The 25,293-nt window shown below is 60.7% G+C and overlaps 1 protein-coding gene across 1 annotated transcript in view; it reads right to left on the bottom strand.

The window, feature by feature from the left end:
* itga10 (integrin, alpha 10) overlaps nucleotides 1-25,293 on the bottom strand; it is a 177,623-nt gene that overhangs the window by 42,561 nt on the left and 109,769 nt on the right. The window contains exons 15-17 of the mRNA XM_078204773.1: nucleotides 4,213-4,343; nucleotides 1,298-1,464; nucleotides 441-583 (exon numbers count right to left, since the gene is read on the bottom strand). Coding sequence (XP_078060899.1) covers nucleotides 441-583; nucleotides 1,298-1,464; nucleotides 4,213-4,343 — 441 coding nt within the window. The remainder of the gene's footprint in view (nucleotides 1-440; nucleotides 584-1,297; nucleotides 1,465-4,212; nucleotides 4,344-25,293) is intronic.

Below are 25,293 nucleotides of genomic sequence, written 5' to 3'. Positions count from 1 at the left end.
AGGGGTCACGGGCTCAAGCTGAGAGGGGCGAAGTATAACTCAGATATCAGAGGGACGTTTTTTACACAGAGGGTGGTGGGGGCCTGGAATGCGCTGCCAAGTAGGGTGGTGGAGGCAGGCACGCTGACATCGTTTAAGACTTACCTGGATAGTCACATGAGCAGCCTGGGAATGGAGGGATACAAACGATTGGTCTAGTTGGACCAAGGAGCGGCACAGGCTTGGAGGGCCGAAGGGCCTGTTTCCTGTGCTGTACTGTTCTTTGTTCTTGTTCTTTGAATCCTCAGACTGTGACCCCTGGTTCTGGGCTCCCCCCACCATCGGGAACATCCTCCCTGCATCTACTCTTTTCACAGTAACTTCATTGCAGTGTTAATTTAAGCCTGCCTGTGACTAATAAATAAATAAACCTCTGGTTCGTGTAGATTCTCAGTACTCACCATGACGTGGAACTGCAGCTTGTGACATTTCAGCCCATCACTCAGGATACGGATAACTTTGTGCATCTGCCTCTGGTCATCTTCATCAAACAGGGCCCTGGGGGCAAATTTCTTTTCATCCAACAAAACGTCATAATATAGATCTACAACACACAGACAGACAGTCAGAACATCAAGCAGCAGTGAAGCAACATGACATAGGAACATAAGAACTAGGAGCAGGAGGAGGCCATTCGGCCCCTCGAGCCTGCTCCGCCATTCAATAAGATCATGGCTGATCTTTTCGTGGACTCAGCTCCACTTACCCGCCCTCTCACCTTAATTCCTTTACTGTTCAAAAATCTATCTATCCTTGCCTTAAAAACATTCAATGAGGTCGCCTCAACTGCTTCACTGGGCAGGGAATTCCACAGATTCACAACCCTTTGTGTGAAGAAGTCCCTCCTCAACTCAGTCCTAAATCTGCTCCCCCTTATTTTGAGGCCATGCCCCCTAGTTCTAGTTCCTGAACCATAACAGGCTTGATGCACCGAATGGCCTCCTTCTGCACTGTAGGGATTCTAATATTCAATGATATATCCTGCTTATCACTTAACATTTCCCTACTGCCCACTGCCAGTTTCCCCCACTCTGAATGGGCCATTCTATATTTGAAAGGCCCACAAAGCAAGCTGCCAGAAAGGTCATCCCCCTGAAACATTAACTTTATTCCTCTCTCCACAGATGCTGCCTGACCTGCTGAGTATTTTCAGCATTTCCTGTTCTTGTTTCAGATTCCCAGCATCCACAGGATCCTGTTTTTCCGGTTACCTTGTTGAGTGCTTGAGGAGAGACCGCCCTGTGGAAAGGACACTTACCCAGAGTGCTGTTGCTTAGTCCGGGTGATTTGGCCCTCGCTGTGAAACAGACCGTGGCAGTGACACATGTGGCATCCTTGCCATTCCTTTGACAGTTTCGCTGCAGCATATTGATGGAGGCTGGGCTGAACTCAACTGAGACATTCACTTGGACCACACGGAGTATCCTACAGACAGACAGGCAACATGTTAAAGAGGGGGCCGGGGGGCCGACGAGAGAAAGTCAAAGAGAAAATGCGCATTGGCGAGAGAGGGAGGAAGATTGCGGCGGAGAGAGTGGGAATGGGGAGGGAAGAGAGGGAGTGGATGGCAGAGAGAGATGAACAGGAAAGAGAGTAAAGGCTAAATTGAGCTGTGCTACACAAGAGTAAACACACAAGAGACAGAATCAATTGAAAAGAAAGAGAGAGACGTGCAAGGCTGTGCGGTGGAAAAGAGGACAGAGGGTCATCATTAGTTGGGTGTAAATTGAGAGAGGCGGACACTCAGCGAGACCTTGGAGTCCTCGTGCATCAGTCGCTGAGAGTAAGCGTGCAGGTACAGCAGGCAGTAAAGAAGGTGAATGGTATGTTGGCCTTCATAGAGAGAGGATTTGAGTTTAGGGATAGAGATGTTTAGCTGCAATTGTACAGGGCGTTGATGAGGCCACACCTGGAGTATAGTGTGTAGTTTTGGTGTCCTTACCTGAGGAAGGATGTCCTTGCTATAGAGGGAGTACAGCGAAGGTTTACCAGGCTGATTCCTGGGATGGCAGGTCTGTCATATGAGGAGAGACTAAGTCGGTTAGGATTATATTCACTAGAGTTTAGAAGAGTGAGAGGGGATCTCATAGAAACTTATAAAATTCTGACAGGGTAGATTCAGAAAGAATGTTCCCGATGGTGGGGGAGTCCAGAACCAGGGGTCATAGTTTGAGGATAAGGGGTAAACCTTTTAGAACTGAGGTGAGGAATTTCTTCACCCAGAGGGTGGTGAATGTGTGGAATTCACTCCCACAGAAAGTAGTTGAGGCCAAAACGTTGTGTGATTTCAAGAAGAAATTAGATATCGCTCTTGGGGCTAAAGGGATCGAGGGGTATGGGAGGAAGGGGGGGGGGGATCAGGATATTGAATTTGATGATCAGCCATGATCATAATGATTGGCAGAGCAGGCTCGAAGGGCTGAGTGGCCTCCTCCTGCTTCTATATTTCTGTGTGTTGCGCAGACGAGAAGTGTACTGGAGGCGGAGAGAGTCGGGAATTGCGACACCTTTATTCCCTTTTTGTGATACGTGCAGTTCGCTCCCCTGACCCAGAAATGCTCTCCCTGGTTAATATTCTAACGTACCCTGATTGAGTCTTGCAAATAATTAATGAGGGCTCCCACTGCACTTGGAGCCAGACATGTTCCACTGAAGCCCCCTGAGGATGCAGAGGTAGTGGCCCAGTTACCCAACGCTACAGAGAAGCAGTTCACGGTGATTGCACAGTAACGCAAAAGCAATCCAAGCAACGCCGTTAGTATAAGCACTGAACATTGACAGCACCGGTCACCAGCTGCTGTTCCCCCTGAGACAGAGCAGATTCAAGCTCATGTCATGCTAATTCAGATGGTAACGGGCAGAGGTTAGGAACAGTTTTGTCAATGGAGTGGACTTGTGTGTGTCTGGTAGAATCGACGCTGCGCTGGCCGTGACTCTGAGCTCCTGACCTATATTTTGCAAACCAAGTTTAACTCAGAAATGAGGACGGGGAGAAGTTAAGCGCATCCTTGCAACTCAGGACAATCACAAAACTTTTAGAACTGAGGTGAGGAGAAATTTCTCCACCCAGAGGGTGGTGAATGTATGGAATTCACTCCCACAGAAAGTAGTTGAGGCCAAAACGTTGTTTGATTTCAAAAATAAATTAGATATAACCCTTTGGGTTAAAGGGATTGAGGGATATGGAGGGGAAGGGGGGGAATCAGGATATTGAATTCGATGATCAGCCGTGATCAAAATGAATGGCTCGAAGGGCCGAATGGCCTCCTCCTGCTTCTAGTTTCTAAGATTCTATCCTAAGATCATAAAATCTTACAGTTCAAAAGGAAGCTATTCAGCCCATCGAGTCTGCACCGACCACAATCCCACCCAGTCCCTATCCCCATAACCCCTCATACTAAGTGGCAATTTAGCACGGCCAATCCACCTAACCCGCACATCTTTGGAGTGTGGGAGGAAACCGGAGCACCCGGAGGAAACCCACGCAGACACGGGGAGAATGTGCAGACTCCACACAGACAGTGACCTGAGGCCAGAATTGAACCTGGGACCCTGGCGCTGTGAGGCAGCAGTGCTAACCACTGTGCCACCGTGCCACCCTCTGTGCAGGTTAGGTGGATTGGTCATGGTAAATTGCCCCAGTAAGTGTCCCAAGCTATCTTGGGTAGATGGATTAGCCATGGGAAATGCTTGGGTAGATGGATTAGCCATGGGTTACAAGGATAGGGCGGGGAGGGGGAGAGGGCCTGGGTGAGATACTCTGTCAGAGAGTCGGTGCAGACTCGATGGGCCGAATGGTCTCTTCTGCACTGTAGAATCCCGTCAGAATTGTGCTCAGTTCTCTGGAGTAGAACGTGAACTCAGGATCTCTGACTTGGAGGGGAACCTGTTGGAACCAAGGCTGATGACTGTCCCTGAACAGTGTGAAGCAGCAGGAACCCCAGACTGATCATTCACCCCCCCTCCCCGCCCCCTAACCCAGAGATATCAAATCCCACCTGAATGGATTCCGCTGGAGCAGTGCAGGGCAGGGATTGAAGTGGGGTCTAAGCACTGATCAGTACCATCCCCAGCAGGGTGTTAATGGGGAAATCCCATTTTAAATAAACCCCAAAACACAGACTCGGGACATCAAATTCAGAAGCTCAGCCTGGCGCCATATCTGTAACTGACCCAAAGACCACAGCCTTGCCGAAAGCTCCAACTGCCACATCCATCAGTCCATCCCCATCCACGTCCATCTGGCCATCTGCGCTGCGTCCAAAATACCGAAGCCCGGGGTCCACAGCCGAGGCGGCGATTCTCTGGGAGAACAGGAGGATACATAATCACTGTGTGGGACACATGCCACTCCCCAGGTTCCCCTTCTGTTAACAGAACGTTCAGACGTTCCCCCTTGTGGGACACTCTGGAACAAGAGGCCACAGAATCCCTACAGTGCAGAAGGAGGCCATTTGGCCCATCGAGTCTGCACCGACCACAATCCCATCTAGGGCCTATCCCCATAACCCCATTAGATAGAGAGTGAGAGGAGGTAGGGTCGAAACTGAAGATGTGGAGAGACCACTTCTCTCAGAGGGTTGTGAATGGGGCGGCACGGTGGCACAGTGGTTAGCACTGCTGCCTCTCAGCACCAGGGACCCGGGTTCGACTCCCGGCTCGGGTCACTGTCTGTGCGGAGTCTGCACGTTCTCCCCGTATCTGCGTGGGTTTCCTCCGGGTGCTCCGGTTTCCTCCCACAGTCCGAAAGACGTGCTGGTTAGGGTGCATCGGCCGTGCTAAATTCTCTCTCAGTGTTACCCGAACAGGCACTGGAGTGTGGCGACTAGGGGATTTTCACAGTAACTTCATTGCAGTGTTAATGTAAGCCTACTTTGACACTAATAAATAAGCTTTAAGATGCCTCTTAAACGTTGCTATTGTATCTGCTTCTGCCCCCTCCTCTGGCAGCGCATTCCAGACACTTACCACCCTCTGGCTAAAAAACTTGCCTCTCACATCTCCTTTAAACTTTCCCCCTTTTACCTTAAGCCTATGACCCCCCCATAATTGACATTTCTACCCTGGGAAAAAGACTCTGATTATCCATTCTATCTGTGCCTCTCGTAATTCTGTAAACTGAGGTCGCTCCTCAGCCTCCGATGTTCAAGTGAAAACAAACCAAGCCTGTCCAATCTCTCCTTAGTGGCCAACTGTTCCTATTTTCAATGTTTCTCATGTCAAGTATCATAGAAGCCCTACTGTGCAGAAGGAGGCCATTCAGCCCAGAGGTTAGCGCTGCTGCCTCACAGCGCCAGGGACCCGGTTCAATTCCAGCCTCGGATCACTGTCTGTGTGGAGTTTGCACATTCTCTCCCCGTGTCTACGTGGGTTTCCTCCGGGTGCTCCGGTTTCCTCCAACATTCCAAAGATGTGCAGGTTAGGTGGATTGGCCGTGCTAAATTGCCCCTGAGTGTCAGGGGGATTAGGACTGTAAAGATGAGGGGTTACGGGGATAGGGCCTGGGTGGGATTGTCGTTGGTGCAGACTCGATGGGCCGAATGGCCTCCTTCTGCACTGTAGGGATTCTATGATTCCATCGAGTCTGCACCAACAACAGTCCCACCCAGGCCCTCTCCACGCAACCCCACACATTTACCCCGCTAATCCCTCTAATCTATGCATCCTGGGACACTAAGGGAGAATTTAGCATGGCCGATACACTTAACCCACACATCTTTGGACTGTGGGAGGAAACCGGAGCACCCGGAGGAAACCCACGCAGACACGGGGAGAACATGCAAACTCCACACAGACAGTGACCCAAGCCGGGAATCGAACCGGGTCCCTGGAGCTGTGAGGCAGCAGTGCTAACCACCGTGCCACCTTGCTGCCCTAACCACTGTGCCACCGTGCTGCCCTAACCACCGTGCCACCGTGCTGCCCTAACCACCGTGCTGCCCTAACCACTGTGCCACCGTGCTGCCCTAACCACCGTGCTGCCCTAACCACTGTGCCACCGTGCTGCCCTAACCACTGTGCTACCGTGCTGCCCTAACCACTGTGCCACCGTGCTGCCCTAACCACTGTGCCACCGTGCTGCACTAATCACCGTGCTGCCCTAACCACTGTGCCACCGTGCTGCCCTAACCACTGTGCTGCCCTAACCACCGTGCTGCCCTAACCACTGTGCCACCGTGCTGCCCTAACCACTGTGCTGCCCTAACCACTGTGCCACCGTGCTGCCCTAACCACCGTGCTGCCCTAACCACCGTGCTGCCCTAACCACCGTGCTGCCCTAACCACCGTGCTGCCCAAACCACTGTGCTGCCCTAACCACTGTGCCACCGTGCTGCCCTAACCACTGTGCTGCCCTAACCACTGTGCCACCGTGCTGCCCTAACCACCGTGCTGCCCTAACCACCGTGCTGCCCTAACCACCGTGCTGCCCTAACCACCGTGCTGCCCTAACCACCGTGCTGCCCTAACCACCGTGCTGCCCTAACCACCGTGCTGCCCTAACCACCGTGCTGCCCTAACCACCGTGCTGCCCTAACCACTGTGCCACCGTGCTGCCCTAACCACCGTGCTGCCCTAACCACCGTGCTGCCCTAACCACCGTGCTGCCCTAACCACCGTGCTGCCCTAACCACTGTGCTGCCCTAACCACTGTGCCACCGTGCTGCCCTAACCACCGTGCTGCCCTAACCACTGTGCCACCGTGCTGCCCTAACCACCGTGCTGCCCTAACCACTGTGCCACCGTGCTGCCCTAACCACTGTGCCACCGTGCCGCCCTAACCACTGTGCCACCGTGCCGCCCTAACCACTGTGCCACCGTGCTGCCCTAACCACTGTGCCACCGTGCTGCGCTAACCACCGTGCCACCGTGCTGCCCTAACCACTGCGCCACCGTGCTGCCCTAACCACTGTGCCACCGTGCTGCCCTAACCACTGTGCCACCGTGCTGCCCTAACCACTGTGCCACCGTGCTGCCCTAACCACCGTGCTGCCCTAACCACTGTGCCACCGTGCTGCCCCTAACCACTGTGTTGCCCTAACCACTGTGCTGCCCTAACCACCGTGCTGCCCTAACCACCGTGCTGCCCTAACCACTGTGCTGCCCTAACCACTGTGCTGCCCTAACCACCGTGCTGCCCTAACCACTGTGCTGCCCTAACCACCGTGCTGCCCTAACCACCGTGCTGCCCTAACCACTGTGCTGCCCTAACCACCGTGCTGCCCTAACCACTGTGCTGCCCTAACCACTGTGTTGCCCTAACCACTGTGCTGCCCTAACCACCGTGCTGCCCTAACCACCGTGCTGCCCTAACCACCGTGCTGCCCTAACCACCGTGCTGCCCTAACCACCGTGCTGCCCTAACCACCGTGCTGCCCTAACCACTGTGCTGCCCTAACCACTGTGCCACCGTGCTGCCCTAACCACTGTGCTGCCCTAACCACCGTGCTGCCCTAACCACCGTGCTGCCCTAACCACCGTGCTGCCCTAACCACCGTGCTGCCCTAACCACCGTGCTGCCCTAACCACCGTGCTGCCCTAACCACCGTGCTGCCCTAACCACTGTGCCACCGTGCTGCCCTAACCACCGTGCTGCCCTGACCACCGTGCTGCCCTAACCACTGTGCTGCCCTAACCACTGTGCCACCGTGCTGCCCTAACCACCGTGCTGCCCTAACCACCGTGCTGCCCTAACCACTGTGCCACCGTGCTGCCCTAACCACCGTGCTGCCCTAACCACTGTGCCACCGTGCTGCCCTAACCACTGTGCTGCCCTAACCACTGTGCCACCGTGCTGCCCTAACCACCGTGCTGCCCTAACCACCGTGCTGCCCTAACCACCGTGCTGCCCTAACCACCGTGCTGCCCTAACCACTGTGCCACCGTGCTGCCCTAACCACTGTGCCACCGTGCTGCCCTAACCACTGTGCCACCGTGCTGCCCTAACCACTGCGCCACCGTGCTGCCCTAACCACTGCGCCACCGTGCTGCCCTAACCACTGTGCTGCCCTAACCACCGTGCTGCCCTAACCACCGTGCTGCCCGAACCACCGTGCTGCCCGAACCACCGTGCTGCCCGAACCACCGTGCTGCCCGAACCACCGTGCTGCCCTAACCACCGTGCTGCCCTAACCACCGTGCTGCCCTAACCACCGTGCTGCCCTAACCACTGTGCCACCGTGCTGCCCTAACCACTGTGCTGCCCTAACCACTGTGCTGCCCTAACCACCGTGCTGCCCTAACCACCGTGCTGCCCTAACCACCGTGCTGCCCTAACCACCGTGCTGCCCTAACCACCGTGCTGCCCTAACCACCGTGCTGCCCTAACCACCGTGCTGCCCTAACCACCGTGCTGCCCTAACCACCGTGCTGCCCTAACCACCGTGCTGCCCTAACCACCGTGCTGCCCTAACCACCGTGCTGCCCTAACCACCGTGCTGCCGTGCTGCCCTAACCACTGTGCTGCCCTAACCACCGTGCTGCCCTAACCACTGTGCCACCGTGCTGCCCTAACCACTGTGCTGCCCTAACCACCGTGCTGCCCTAACCACTGTGCTGCCCTAACCACCGTGCTGCCCTAACCACCGTGCTGCCCTAACCACCGTGCTGCCCTAACCACCGTGCTGCCCTAACCACTGTGCTGCCCTAACCACTGTGCCACCGTGCTGCCCTAACCACCGTGCTGCCCTAACCACTGTGCTGCCCTAACCACTGTGCTGCCCTAACCACCGTGCTGCCCTAACCACTGTGCCACTGTGCTGCCCTAACCACCGTGCTGCCCTAACCACCGTGCTGCCCTAACCACTGTGCTGCCCTAACCACTGTGCTGCCCTAACCACCGTGCTGCCCTAACCACTGTGCCACTGTGCTGCCCTAACCACCGTGCTGCCCTAACCACTGTGCTGCCCTAACCACCGTGCTGCCCTAACCACCGTGCTGCCCTAACCACCGTGCTGCCCTAACCACTGTGCTGCCCTAACCACTGTGCCACCCTAACCACTGTGCTGCCCTAACCACTGTGCTGCCCTAACCACCGTGCTGCCCTAACCACCGTGCTGCCCTAACCACTGTGCTGCCCTAACCACTGTGCCACCGTGCTGCCCTAACCACTGTGCCACCGTGCTGCCCTAACCACTGTGCTGCCCTAACCACTGTGCCACCGTGCTGCCCTAACCACCGTGCCACCGTGCTGCCCTAACCACCGTGCCACCGTGCTGCCCTAACCACTGTGCCACCGTGCTGCCCTAACCACCGTGCTGCCCTAACCACCGTGCTGCCCTAACCACCGTGCTGCCCTAACCACTGTGCCACCGTGCTGCCCTAACCACTGTGCCACCGTGCTGCCCTAACCACTGTGCCACCGTGCTGCCCTAACCACCGTGCTGCCCTAACCACCGTGCTGCCCTAACCACCGTGCTGCCCTAACCACCGTGCTGCCCTAACCACCGTGCCACCGTGCTGCCCTAACCACTGTGCCACCGTGCTGCCCTAACCACTGTGCCACCGTGCTGCCCTAACCACTGTGCCACCGTGCTGCCCTAACCACTGTGCCACCGTGCTGCCCTAACCACTGTGCCACCGTGCTGCCCTAACCACTGTGCTACCGTGCTGCCCTAACCACTGTGCCACCGTGCCGCCCTAACCACTGTGCCACCGTGCTGCCCTAACCACCGTGCCGCCCTAACCACTGTGCCACCGTGCCGCCCTAACCACTGTGCCACCGTGCTGCCCTAACCACTGTGCTACCGTGCTGCCCTAACCACTGTGCTACCGTGCTGCCCTAACCACTGTGCTACCGTGCTGCCCTAACCACTGTGCCACCGTGCTGCCCTAACCACCGTGCTGCCCTAACTACCGTGCTGTCCTAACCACCGTGCTGCCCTAACCACCGTGCTGCCCTAACCACTGTGCTACCGTGCTGCCCTAACCACTGTGCCACCGTGCTGCCCTAACCACTGTGCTGCCCTAACTACCGTGCTGTCCTAACCACTGTGCCACCGTGCTGCCCTAACCACCATGCTGCCCTAACCACTGTGCTGCCCTAACCACTGTGCCACCGTGCTGCCCTAACCACCGTGCTGCCCTAACCACTGTGCTGCCCTAACCACCGTGCCACCGTGCTACCCTAACCACCGTGCTGCCCTAACCACTGTGCCACCGTGCTGCCCTAACCACTGTGCCACCGTGCTGCCCTAACCACTGTGCCACCGTGCTGCCCTAACCACTGTGCCACCGTGCTGCCCTAACCACTGTGCCACCGTGCTGCCCTAACCACCGTGCTGCCCTAACCACTGTGCCACCGTGCTGCCCTAACCACTGTGCCACCGTGCTGCCCTAACCACCGTGCTGCCCTAACCACCGTGCCACCGTGCTGCCCTAACCACCGTGCTGCCCTAACCACTGTGCCACCGTGCTGCCCTAACCACCGTGCCACCGTGCTGCCCTAACCACCGTGCTGCCCTAACCACTGTGCCACCGTGCTGCCCTAACCACCGTGCCACCGTGCTGCCCTAACCACCGTGCTGCCCTAACCACCGTGCTGCCCTAACCACCGTGCTGCCCTAACCACCGTGCTGCCCTAACCACTGTGCTGCCCGAACCACTGTGCTGCCCTAACCACTGTGCCACCGTGCTGCCCTAACCACCGTGCTGCCCTAACCACCGTGCTACCGTGCTGCCCTAACCACCGTGCCACCGTGCTGCCCTAACCACTGTGCCACCGTGCTGCCCTAACCACTGTGCCACCGTGCTGCCCTAACCACTGTGCCACCGTGCTGCCCTAACCACTGTGCCACCGTGCTGCCCTAACCACTGTGCCACCGTGCTGCCCTAACCACCGTGCTGCCCTAACCACCGTGCTGCCCTAACCACCGTGCTGCCCTAACCACTGTGCTGCCCTAACCACTGTGCTGCCCTAACCACCGTGCTGCCCTAACCACTGTGCTGCCCTAACCACTGTGCTGCCCTAACCACCGTGCTGCCCTAACCACCGTGCTGCCCTAACCACTGTGCCACCGTGCTGCCCTAACCACTGTGCCACCGTGCTGCCCTAACCACTGTGCCACCGTGCTGCCCTAACCACCGTGCTGCCCTAACCACCGTGCCACCGTGCTGCCCTAACCACTGTGCTGCCCTAACCACCGTGCTGCCCTAACCACCGTGCTGCCCTAACCACCGTGCTGCCCTAACCACCGTGCTGCCCTAACCACTGTGCCACCGCGCTGCCCTAACCACTGTGCCACCGTGCTGCCCTAACCACTGTGCTACCGTGCTGCCCTAACCACTGTGCCACCGTGCTGCCCTAACCACTGTGCCACCGTGCTGCCCTAACCACCGTGCCACCGTGCTGCCCTAACCACCGTGCTGCCCTAACCACTGTGCCACCGCGCTGCCCTAACCACTGTGCCACCGTGCTGCCCTAACCACTGTGCTACCGTGCTGCCCTAACCACTGTGCCACCGTGCTGCCCTAACCACTGTGCCACCGTGCTGCCCTAACCACTGTGCTACCGTGCTGCCCTAACCACCGCGCTGCCCTAACCACCGTGCCACCGTGCTGCCCTAACCACTGTGCCACCGTGCTGCCCTAACCACCGTGCTGCCCTAACCACCGTGCCACCGTGCTGCCCTAACCACCGTGCTGCCCTAACCACCGTGCCACCGTGCTGCCCTAACCACTGTGCCACCGTGCTGCCCTAACCACCGTGCTGCCCTAACCACTGTGCCACCGTGCTGCCCTAACCACCGTGCTGCCCTAACCACTGTGCTGCCCTAACCACTGTGCCACCGTGCTGCCCTAACCACCGTGCTGCCCTAACCACCGTGCTGCCCTAACCACCGTGCCACCGTGCTGCCCTAACCACCGTGCTGCCCTAACCACTGTGCCACCGTGCTGCCCTAACCACTGTGCCACCGTGCTGCCCTAACCACTGTGCTGCCCTAACCACTGTGCCACCGCGCTGCCCTAACCACTGTGCCACCGTGCTGCCCTACCCACCGTGCTGCCCTAACCACTGTGCCACCGTGCTGCCCTAACCACTGTGCCACCGTGCTGCCCTAACCACTGTGCTGCCCTAACCACCGTGCTGCCCTAACCACTGTGCCACCGCGCTGCCCTAACCACTGTGCCACCGTGCTGCCCTAACCACTGTGCCACCGTGCCGCCCTAACCACCGTGCTGCCCTAACCACTGTGCCACCGCGCTGCCCTAACCACTGTGCCACCGTGCTGCCCTAACCACTGTGCCACCGTGCCGCCCTAACTACCGTGCTGCCCTAACCACCGTGCTGCCCTAACCACCGTGCCACCGTGCTGCCCTAACCACCGTGCTGCCCTAACCACTGTGCCACCGTGCTGCCCTAACCACCGTGCCGCCCTAACCACTGTGCCACCGTGCTGCCCTAACCACCGTGCTGCCCTAACCACCGTGCTGCCCTAACCACTGTGCCACCGTGCTGCCCTAACCACCGTGCTGCCCTAACCACCGTGCTGCCCTAACCACCGTGCTGCCCTAACCACCGTGCTGCCCTAACCACCGTGCCACCGTGCTGCCCTAACCACCGTGCTGCCGTGCTGCCCTAACCACTGTGCCACCGTGCTGCCCTAACCACTGTGCCACCGTGCTGCCCTAACCACTGTGCCACCGTGCTGCCCTAACCACTGTGCCACCGTGCTGCCCTAACCACTGTGCCACCGTGCCGCCCTAACCACCGTGCTGCCCTAACCACTGTGCCACCGCGCTGCCCTAACCACTGTGCCACCGCGCTGCCCTAACCACTGTGCCACCGTGCTGCCCTAACCACTGTGCCACCGTGCCGCCCTAACCACCGTGCTGCCCTAACCACCGTGCCACCGTGCTGCCCTAACCACCGTGCTGCCCTAACCACTGTGCCACCGTGCTGCCCTAACCACCGTGCCGCCCTAACCACTGTGCCACCGTGCTGCCCTAACCACCGTGCTGCCCTAACCACCGTGCTGCCCTAACCACTGTGCCACCGTGCTGCCCTAACCACCGTGCTGCCCTAACCACCGTGCTGCCCTAACCACCGTGCTGCCCTAACCACCGTGCTGCCCTAACCACCGTGCTGCCCTAACCACCGTGCTGCCCTAACCACCGTGCCACCGTGCTGCCCTAACCACCGTGCTGCCGTGCTGCCCTAACCACTGTGCCACCGTGCTGCCCTAACCACTGTGCCACCGTGCTGCCCTAACCACTGTGCCACCGTGCTGCCCTAACCACTGTGCTACCGTGCTGCCCTAACCACCGTGCTGCCCTAACCACCGTGCTGCCCTAACCACTGTGCTACCGTGCTGCCCTAACCACCGTGCTGCCCTAACCACTGTGCTACCGTGCTGCCCTAACCACTGTGCTACCGTGCTGCCCTAACCACCGTGCTGCCCTAACCACTGTGCCACCGTGCTGCCCTAACCACTGTGCCACCGTGCTGCCCTAACCACTGTGCCACCGTGCTGCCCTAACCACTGTGCCACCGTGCTGCCCTAACCACTGTGCCACCGTGCTGCCCTAACCACTGTGCCACCGTGCTGCCCTAACCACTGTGCCACCGTGCTGCCCTAACCACCGTGCTGCCCTAACCACTGTGCTACCGTGCTGCCCTAACCACCGTGCTGCCCTAACCACTGTGCCACCGTGCTGCCCTAACCACTGTGCCACCGTGCTGCCCTAACCACTGTGCCACCGTGCTGCCCTAACCACTGTGCTGCCCTAACCACCGTGCTGCCCTAACCACCGTGCTGCCCTAACCACCGTGCTGCCCCTAACCACTGTGCTACCGTGCTGCCCTAACCACCGTGCTGCCCTAACCACCGTGCTGCCCTAACCACTGTGCTGCCCTAACCACCGTGCTGCCCTAACCACCGTGCTGCCCTAACCACTGTGCTGCCCTAACCACTGTGCCACCGTGCTGCCCTAACCACTGTGCCACCGTGCTGCCCTAACCACCGTGCTGCCCTAACCACCGTGCTGCCCTAACCACTGTGCCACCGTGCTGCCCTAACCACTGTGCCACCGTGCTGCCCTAACCACCGTGCTGCCCTAACCACCGTGCTGCCCTAACCACTGTGCCACCGTGCTGCCCTAACCACTGTGCCACCGTGCTGCCCTAACCACCGTGCTGCCCTAACCACCGTGCCACCGTGCTGCCCTAACCACCGTGCTGCCCTAACCACCGTGCTGCCCTAACCACTGTGCCACCGTGCCGCCCTAACCACTGTGCTACCGTGCCGCCCCTAACCACTGTGCTACCGTGCTGCCCCTAACCACTGTGCTACCGTGCCGCCCCTAACCACTGTGCCACCGTGCTGCCCTAACCACTGTGCCACCGTGCTGCCCTAACCACCGTGCTGCCCTAACCACCGTGCTGCCCTAACCACTGTGCCACCGTGCTGCCCTAACCACCGTGCTGCCCTAACCACTGTGCCACCGTGCCGCCCTAACCACTGTGCTGCCCTAACCACTGTGCCACCGTGCCGCCCCTAACCACTGTGCCACCGTGCCGCCCCTAACCACTGTGCTACCGTGCTGCCCCTAACCACTGTGCTACCGTGCCGCCCCTAACCACTGTGCTACCGTGCTGCCCCTAACCACTGTGCCACCGTGCCGCCCCTAACCACTGTGCCACCGTGCCGCCCCTAACCACTGTGCTACCGTGCTGCCCCTAACCACTGTGCTACCGTGCCGCCCCTAACCACTGTGCCACCGTGCCGCCCCTAACCACTGTGCCACCGTGCCGCCCCTAACCACTGTGCCACCGTGCCGCCCCTAACCACTGTGCTACCGTGCTGCCCCTAACCACTGTGCTACCGTGCTGCCCCTAACCACTGTGCTACCGTGCCGCCCCTAACCACTGTGCCACCGTGCCGCCCCTAACCACTGTGCTACCGTGCTGCCCCTAACCACTGTGCCACCGTGCTGCCCTAACCACTGTGCTACCGTGCTGCCCCTAACCACCGTGCCGCCCTAACCACCGTGCCACCGTGCTGCCCTAACCACCGTGCTGCCCTAACCACCGTGCTGCCCTAACCACTGTGCCACCGTGCTGCCCTAACCACCGTGCTGCCCTAACCACTGTGCCACCGTGCTGCCCTAACCACCGTGCTGCCCTAACCACTGTGCCACCGTGCTGCCCTAACCACTGTGCCACCGTGCTGCCCTAACCACTGTGCTGCCCTAACCACTGTGCCACCGTGCTGCCCTAACCACCGTGCTGCCCTAACCACTGTGCCACCGTGCTGCCCTAACCACCGTGCTGCCCTAACCACCGTGCTGCCCTAACCACCGTGCTGCCCTAACCACTGTGCCACCGTGCTGCCCTAACCACTGTGCCACCGTGCTGCCCTAACCACCGTGCTGCCCTAACCACTGTGCCACCGTGCTGCCCTAACCACTGTGCTACCGTGCTGCCCTAACCACTGTGCCACCGTGCTGCCCCTAACCACTGTGCCACCGTGCCGCCCTAACCACTGTGCCACCGTGCCGCCCTAACCACTGTGCTGCCCTAACCACTGTGCCACCGTGCCGCCCTAACCACTGTGCCACCGTGCTGCCCTAACCACTGTGCCACCGTGCTGCCCTAACCACTGTGCTACCCTAACCACTGTGCCACCATGCTGCCCTAACCACCGTGCTGCCCTAACCACCGTGCTGCCCTAACCACTGTGCCACCGTGCTGCCCTAACCACTGTGCCACCGTGCTGCCCTAACCACCGTGCTGCCCTAACCACTGTGCCACCGTGCTGCCCTAACCACTGTGCCACCGTGCTGCCCTAACCACCGTGCTGCCCTAACCACTGTGCCACCGTGCTGCCCTAACCACCGTGCTGCCCTAACCACTGTGCCACCGTGCTGCCCTAACCACTGTGCCACCGTGCTGCCCTAACCACCGTGCTGCCCTAACCACTGTGCCACCGTGCTGCCCTAACCACCGTGCTGCCCTAACCACTGTGCTGCCCTAACCACTGTGCCACCGTGCTGCCCTAACCACTGTGCTGCCCTAACCACTGTGCTGCCCTAACCACCGTGCTGCCCTAACCACCGTGCTGCCCTAACCACCGTGCTGCCCTAACCACTGTGCCACCGTGCTGCCCTAACCACTGTGCTGCCCTAACCACCGTGCTGCCCTAACCACCGTGCTGCCCTAACCACTGTGCCACCGTGCTGCCCTAACCACCGTGCTGCCCTAACCACTGTGCCACCGTGCTGCCCTAACCACCGTGCTGCCCTAACCACTGTGCTGCCCTAACCACTGTGCCACCGTGCTGCCCTAACCACCGTGCTGCCCTAACCACCGTGCTGCCCTAACCACCGTGCCACCGTGCTGCCCTAACCACCGTGCTGCCCTAACCACCGTGCTGCCCTAACCACTGTGCTGCCCTAACCACCGTGCCACCGTGCTGCCCTAACCACCGTGCTGCCCTAACCACCGTGCTGCCCTAACCACCGTGCTGCCCTAACCACCGTGCTGCCCTAACCACCGTGCTGCCCTAACCACCGTGCTGCCCTAACCACCGTGCTGCCCTAACCACCGTGCTGCCCTAACCACCGTGCTGCCCTAACCACTGTGCTGCCCTAACCACTGTGCTGCCCTAACCACTGTGCCACCGTGCTGCCCTAACCACCGTGCTGCCCTAACCACTGTGCTGCCCTAACCACTGTGCCACCGTGCTGCCCTAACCACTGTGCCACCGTGCTGCCCTAACCACTGTGCCACCGTGCTGCCCTAACCACCGTGCTGCCCTAACCACTGTGCTGCCCTAACCACTGTGCCACCGTGCTGCCCTAACCACTGTGCCACCGTGCTGCCCTAACCACTGTGCCACCGTGCTGCCCTAACCACCGTGCTGCCCTAACCACCGTGCTGCCCTAACCACCGTGCTGCCCTAACCACTGTGCTGCCCTAACCACCGTGCTGCCCTAACCACTGTGCTGCCCTAACCACTGTGCTGCCCTAACCACCGTGCTGCCCTAACCACCGTGCTGCCCTAACCACCGTGCTGCCCTAACCACCGTGCTGCCCTAACCACCGTGCTGCCCTAACCACTGTGCCACTGTGCTGCCCTAACCACCGTGCTGCCCTAACCACTGTGCCACCGTGCTGCCCTAACCACCGTGCTGCCCTAACCACTGTGCCACCGTGCTGCCCTAACCACTGTGCCACCGTGCTGCCCTAACCACCGTGCTGCCCTAACCACTGTGCCACCGTGCTGCCCTAACCACCGTGCTGCCCTAACCACTGTGCCACCGTGCTGCCCTAACCACCGTGCTGCCCTAACCACTGTGCCACCGTGCTGCCCTAACCACTGTGCCACCGTGCTGCCCTAACCACCGTGCTGCCCTAACCACTGTGCCACCGTGCTGCCCTAACCACCGTGCTGCCCTAACCACTGTGCCACCGTGCTGCCCTAACCACTGTGCCACCGTGCTGCCCTAACCACTGTGCCACCGTGCTGCCCTAACCACTGTGCCACCGTGCTGCCCTAACCACTGTGCCACCGTGCTGCCCTAACCACTGTGCTGCCCTAACCACCGTGCCACCGTGCTGCCCTAACCACCGTGCTGCCCTAACCACCGTGCCACCGTGCTGCCCTAACCACTGTGCCACCGTGCTGCCCTAACCACTGTGCCACCGTGCTGCCCTAACCACTGTGCTGCCCTAACCACTGTGCCACCGTGCTGCCCTAACCACTGTGCCACCGTGCTGCCCTAACCACTGTGCTACCCTAACCACTGTGCCACCGTGCTGCCCTAACCACTGTGCCACCGTGCTGCCCTAACCACTGTGCCACCGTGCTGCCCTAACCACCGTGCTGCCCTAACCACTGTGCCACCGTGCTGCCCTAACCACTGTGCCACCGTGCTGCCCTAACCACTGTGCCACCGTGCTGCCCTAACCACTGTGCCACCGTGCTGCCCTAACCACCGTGCTGCCCTAACCACCGTGCCACCGTGCTGCCCTAACCACCGTGCTGCCCTAACCACCGTGCTGCCCTAACCACCGTGCCACCATGCTGCCCTAACCACTGTGCTACCGTGCTGCCCTAACCACCGTGCTGCCCTAACCACCGTGCTGCCCTAACCACTGTGCTGCCCTAACCACTGTGCCACCGTGCTGCCCTAACCACCGTTCTGCCCTAACCACTGTGCTGCCCTAACCACTGTGCCACCGTGCTGCCCTAACCACTGTGCTGCCCTAACCACTGTGCCACCGTGCTGCCCTAACCACCGTGCTGCCCTAACCACTGTGCTGCCCTAACCACTGTGCCACCGTGCTGCCCTAACCACCGTGCTGCCCTAACCACCGTGCTGCCCTAACCACTGTGCTGCCCTAACCACTGTGCCACCGTGCTGCCCTAACCACCGTTCTGCCCTAACCACCGTGCTGCCCTAACCACCGTGCTGCCCTAACCACCGTGCTGCCCTAACCACCGTGCTGCCCTAACCACCGTGCTGCCCTAACCACCGTGCTGCCCTAACCACTGTGCTGCCCTAACCACCGTGCTGCCGTGCTGCCCTAACCACTGTGCTGCCCTAACCACCGTGCTGCCCTAACCACTGTGCCACCGTGCTGCCCTAACCACTGTGCTGCCCTAACCACTGTGCCACCGTGCTGCCCTAACCACCGTGCTGCCCTAACCACTGTGCCACCGTGCTGCCCTAACCACCGTGCTGCCCTAACCACTGTGCTGCCCTAACCACTGTGCCACCGTGCTGCCCTAACCACTGTGCCACCGTGCTGCCCTAACCACTGTGCTGCCCTAACCACCGTGCTGCCCTAACCACCGTGCTGCCCTAACCACTGTGCCACCATGCTGCCCTAACCACTGTGCCACCGTGCTGCCCTAACCACCGTGCTGCCCTAACCACTGTGCTGCCCTAACCACTGTGCCACCGTGCTGCCCTAACCACCGTGCTGCCCTAACCACCGTGCTGCCCTAACCACCGTGCTGCCCTAACCACTGTGCCACCGTGCTGCCCTAACCACCGTGCTGCCCTAACCACCGTGCTGCCCTAACCACCGTGCTGCCCTAACCACCGTGCTGCCCTAACCACCGTGCTGCCCTAACCACTGTGCCACCGTGCTGCCCTAACCACTGTGCTGCCCTAACCACTGTGCCACCGTGCTGCCCTAACCACCGTGCTGCCCTAACCACTGTGCCACCGTGCTGCCCTAACCACCGTGCTGCCCTAACCACTGTGCTGCCCTAACCACTGTGCCACCGTGCTGCCCTAACCACTGTGCCACCGTGCTGCCCTAACCACTGTGCTGCCCTAACCACTGTGCCACCGTGCTGCCCTAACCACCGTGCTGCCCTAACCACTGTGCCACCATGCTGCCCTAACCACTGTGCTACCCTAACCACTGTGCCACCGTGCTGCCCTAACCACCGTGCTGCCCTAACCACCGTGCTGCCCTAACCACTGTGCCACCGTGCTGCCCTAACCACCGTGCTGCCCTAACCACCGTGCTGCCCTAACCACCGTGCTGCCCTAACCACCGTGCTGCCCTAACCACCGTGCTGCCCTAACCACCGTGCTGCCCTAACCACCGTGCTGCCCTAACCACTGTGCCACCGTGCTGCCCTAACCACCGTGCTGCCCTAACCACTGTGCTGCCCTAACCACTGTGCCACCGTGCTGCCCTAACCACTGTGCCACCGTGCTGCCCTAACCACCGTGCTGCCCTAACCACCATGCTGCCCTAACCACTGTGCTGCCCTAACCACTGTGCCACCGTGCTGCCCTAACCACCGTGCTGCCCTAACCACCGTGCTGCCCTAACCACCGTGCTGCCCTAACCACTGTGCCACCATGCTGCCCTAACCACCGTGCTGCCCTAACCACCGTGCTGCCCTAACCACCGTGCTGCCCTAACCACCGTGCTGCCCTAACCACCGTGCTGCCCTAACCACCGTGCTGCCCTAACCACCGTGCTGCCCTAACCACTGTGCTACCGTGCTGCCCTAACCACTGTGCTACCGTGCTGCCCTAACCACTGTGCCACCGTGCTGCCCTAACCACTGTGCCACCGTGCTGCCCTAACCACTGTGCTACCGTGCTGCCCTAACCACTGTGCCACCGTGCTGCCCTAACCACCGTGCTGCCCTAACCACTGTGCCACCGTGCTGCCCTAACCACCGTGCTGCCCTAACCACTGTGCCACCGTGCTGCCCTAACCACTGTGCCACCGTGCTGCCCTAACCACCGTGCTGCCCTAACCACCGTGCTGCCCTAACCACCGTGCTGCCCTAACCACCGTGCTGCCCTAACCACTGTGCCACCATGCTGCCCTAACCACTGTGCCACCGTGCTGCCCTAACCACCGTGCTGCCCTAACCACTGTGCTGCCCTAACCACTGTGCCACCGTGCTGCCCTAACCACTGTGCTGCCCTAACCACTGTGCCACCGTGCTGCCCTAACCACTGTGCCACCGTGCTGCCCTAACCACCGTGCTGCCCTAACCACTGTGCCACCGTGCTGCCCTAACCACTGTGCCACCGTGCTGCCCTAACCACTGTGCTGCCCTAACCACTGTGCCACCGTGCTGCCCTAACCACCGTGCTGCCCTAACCACCGTGCTGCCCTAACCACTGTGACACCGTGCTGCCCTAACCACCGTGCTGCCCTAACCACTGTGCCACCGTGCTGCCCTAACCACTGTGCCACCGTGCTGCCCTAACCACCGTGCTGCCCTAACCACTGTGCCACTGTGCTGCCCTAACCACTGTGCCACCGTGCTGCCCTAACCACTGTGCCACCGTGCTGCCCTAACCACCGTGCTGCCCTAACCACCGTGCTGCCCTAACCACTGTGCCACCGTGCTGCCCTAACCACCGTGCTGCCCTAACCACCGTGCTGCCCTAACCACTGTGCCACCGTGCTGCCCTAACCACCGTGCTGCCCTAACCACCGTGCTGCCCTAACCACCGTGCTGCCCTAACCTCTGTGCTGCCCTAACCACTGTGCTGCCCTAACCACTGTGCCACCGTGCTGCCCTAACCACCGTGCTGCCCTAACCACCGTGCTGCCCTAACCACCGTGCTGCCCTAACCACTGTGCCACCGTGCTGCCCTAACCACCGTGCTGCCCTAACCACCGTGCTGCCCTAACCACTGTGCTGCCCTAACCACCGTGCTGCCCTAACCACCGTGCTGCCCTAACCACCGTGCTGCCCTAACCACTGTGCCACCGTGCTGCCCTAACCACCGTGCTGCCCTAACCACCGTGCTGCCCTAACCACCGTGCTGCCCTAACCACTGTGCCACCATGCTGCCCTAACCACTGTGCCACCGTGCTGCCCTAACCACCGTGCTGCCCTAACCACTGTGCCACCGTGCTGCCCTAACCACTGTGCTGCCCTAACCACTGTGCCACCTTGCTGCCCTAACCACCGTGCCACCGTGCTGCCCTAACCACTGTGCTGCCCTAACCACTGTGCCACCGTGCTGCCCTAACCACTGTGCCACCGTGCTGCCCTAACCACTGTGCTGCCCTAACCACTGTGCCACCATGCTGCCCTAACCACTGTGCTGCCCTAACCACTGTGCCACCGTGCTGCCCTAACCACTGTGCTGCCCTAACCACTGTGCCACCGTGCTGCCCTAACCACCGTGCTGCCCTAACCACTGTGCCACCATGCTGCCCTAACCACTGTGCCACCGTGCTGCCCTAACCACTGTGCTGCCCTAACCACTGTGCCACCGTGCTGCCCTAACCACCGTGCTGCCCTAACCACTGTGCCACCGTGCTGCCCTAACCACTGTGCCACCGTGCTGCCCTAACCACCGTGCTGCCCTAACCACTGTGCCACCATGCTGCCCTAACCACTGTGCCACCGTGCTGCCCTAACCACTGTGCCACCTTGCTGCCCTAACCACTGTGCTACCGTGCTGCCCTAACCACTGTGCCATCGTGCTGCCCTAACCACCGTGCCACCGTGCTGCCCTAACCACCGTGCTGCCCTAACCACCGTGCTGCCCTAACCACCGTGCTGCCCTAACCACCGTGCTGCCCTAACCACCGTGCTGCCCTAACCACCGTGCTGCCCTAACCACCGTGCTGCCCTAACCACTGTGCCACCGTGCTGCCCTAACCACCGTGCTGCCCTAACCACTGTGCCACCGTGCTGCCCTAACCACTGTGCCACCGTGCTGCCCTAACCACCGTGCTGCCCTAACCACTGTGCCACTGTGCTGCCCTAACCACTGTGCCACCGTGCTGCCCTAACCACTGTGCCACCGTGCTGCCCTAACCACCGTGCCACCGTGCTGCCCTAACCACCGTGCTGCCCTAACCACCGTGCTGCCCTAACCACCGTGCTGCCCTAACCACCGTGCTGCCCTAACCACCGTGCTGCCCTAACCACTGTGCTGCCCTAACCACTGTGCCACCGTGCTGCCCTAACCACCGTGCTGCCCTAACCACCGTGCTGCCCTAACCACCGTGCTGCCCTAACCACTGTGCCACCATGCTGCCCTAACCACTGTGCCACCGTGCTGCCCTAACCACCGTGCTGCCCTAACCACTGTGCCACCGTGCTGCCCTAACCACTGTGCTGCCCTAACCACTGTGCCACCTTGCTGCCCTAACCACCGTGCCACCGTGCTGCCCTAACCACTGTGCTGCCCTAACCACTGTGCCACCGTGCTGCCCTAACCACTGTGCCACCGTGCTGCCCTAACCACCGTGCTGCCCTAACCACTGTGCCACCGTGCTGCCCTAACCACTGTGCTGCCCTAACCACTGTGCCACCATGCTGCCCTAACCACTGTGCTGCCCTAACCACTGTGCCACCGTGCTGCCCTAACCACTGTGCTGCCCTAACCACTGTGCCACCGTGCTGCCCTAACCACCGTGCTGCCCTAACCACTGTGCCACCATGCTGCCCTAACCACTGTGCCACCGTGCTGCCCTAACCACCGTGCTGCCCTAACCACTGTGCCACCATGCTGCCCTAACCACTGTGCCACCGTGCTGCCCTAACCACTGTGCCACCTTGCTGCCCTAACCACTGTGCTACCGTGCTGCCCTAACCACTGTGCCACCGTGCTGCCCTAACCACCGTGCTGCCCTAACCACTGTGCTGCCCTAACCACCGTGCTGCCCTAACCACCGTGCTGCCCTAACCACCGTGCTGCCCTAACCACCGTGCTGCCCTAACCACCGTGCCACCGTGCTGCCCTAACCACCGTGCTGCCCTAACCACCGTGCTGCCCTAACCAGTGCTGCCCTAACCACTGTGCCACCGTGCTGCCCTAACCACTGTGCCACCATGCTGCCCTAACCACCGTGCTGCCCTAACCACTGTGCCACCATGCTGCCCTAACCACCGTGCTGCCCTAACCACTGTGCCACCGTGCTGCCCTAACCACCGTGCCACCGTGCTGCCCTAACCACTGTGCCACCGTGCTGCCCTAACCACCGTGCTGCCCTAACCACCGTGCCACCATGCTGCCCTAACCACCGTGCCACCGTGCTGCCCTAACCACCGTGCTGCCCTAACCACTGTGCCACCGTGCTGCCCTAACCACTGTGCCACCGTGCTGCCCTAACCACCGTGCTGCCCTAACCACCGTGCTGCCCTAACCACTGTGCCACCATGCTGCCCTAACCACTGTGCCACCGTGCTGCCCTAACCACCGTGCTGCCCTAACCACCGTGCTGCCCTAACCACTGTGCCACCGTGCTGCCCTAACCACCGTGCTGCCCTAACCACTGTGCCACCGTGCTGCCCTAACCACCGTGCTGCCCTAACCACTGTGCCACCGTGCTGCCCTAACCACTGTGCCACCGTGCTGCCCTAACCACCGTGCTGCCCTAACCACCGTGCTGCCCTAACCACTGTGCCACCGTGCTGCCCTAACCACCGTGCTGCCCTAACCACTGTGCCACCATGCTGCCCTAACCACCGTGCTGCCCTAACCACTGTGCCACCGTGCTGCCCTAACCACTGTGCTGCCCTAACCACCGTGCCACCGTGCTGCCCTAACCACTGTGCCACCGTGCTGCCCTAACCACCGTGCTGCCCTAACCACTGTGCCACCATGCTGCCCTAACCACTGTGCCACCGTGCTGCCCTAACCACTGTGCCACCGTGCTGCCCTAACCACCGTGCTGCCCTAACCACTGTGCCACCGTGCTGCCCTAACCACCGTGCTGCCCTAACCACTGTGCCACCGTGCTGCCCTAACCACTGTGCCACCGTGCTGCCCTAACCACTGTGCCACCGTGCTGCCCTAACCACCGTGCTGCCCTAACCACTGTGCCACCGTGCTGCCCTAACCACCGTGCTGCCCTAACCACTGTGCCACCGTGCTGCCCTAACCACCGTGCTGCCCTAACCACCGTGCTGCCCTAACCACCGTGCCACCGTGCTGCCCTAACCACTGTGCCACCGTGCTGCCCTAACCACCGTGCTGCCCTAACCACCGTGCTGCCCTAACCACCGTGCTGCCCTAACCACCGTGCTGCCCTAACCACCGTGCTGCCCTAACCACCGTGCTGCCCTAACCACCGTGCCACCGTGCTGCCCTAACCACTGTGCTGCCCTAACCACCGTGCTGCCCTAACCACCGTGCCACCGTGCTGCCCTAACCACTGTGCCACCGTGCTGCCCTAACCACCGTGCTGCCCTAACCACCGTGCCACCGTGCTGCCCTAACCACTGTGCCACCGTGCTGCCCTAACCACCGTGCTGCCCTAACCACCGTGCTGCCCTAACCACCGTGCTGCCCTAACCACCGTGCTGCCCTAACCACCGTGCCACCGTGCTGCCCTAACCACCGTGCCACCGTGCTGCCCTAACCACCGTGCTGCCCTAACCACTGTGCCACCGTGCTGCCCTAACCACTGTGCTGCCCTAACCACTGTGCTGCCCTAACCACCGTGCTGCCCTAACCACTGTGCCACCGTGCTGCCCTAACCACTGTGCCACCGTGCTGCCCTAACCACCGTGCTGCCCTAACCACTGTGCCACCGTGCTGCCCTAACCACCGTGCCACCCTAACCACCGTGCCACCGTGCTGCCCTAACCACTGTGCCACCGTGCTGCCCTAACCACCGTGCTGCCCTAACCACCGTGCTGCCCTAACCACTGTGCCACCGTGCTGCCCTAACCACTGTGCCACCGTGCTGCCCTAACCACCGTGCTACCCTAACCACTGTGCCACCGTGCTGCCCTAACCACTGTGCCACCGTGCTGCCCTAACCACTGTGCCACCGTGCTGCCCTAACCACCGTGC

This window comes from Mustelus asterias, unplaced genomic scaffold, assembly GCF_964213995.1.
Source record: "Mustelus asterias unplaced genomic scaffold, sMusAst1.hap1.1 HAP1_SCAFFOLD_443, whole genome shotgun sequence".
Lineage (NCBI taxonomy): Eukaryota > Metazoa > Chordata > Chondrichthyes > Carcharhiniformes > Triakidae > Mustelus > Mustelus asterias.
Note: the sequence above shows the minus strand (reverse complement) of the source record. Positions and strands in the feature narration are given on the sequence as shown.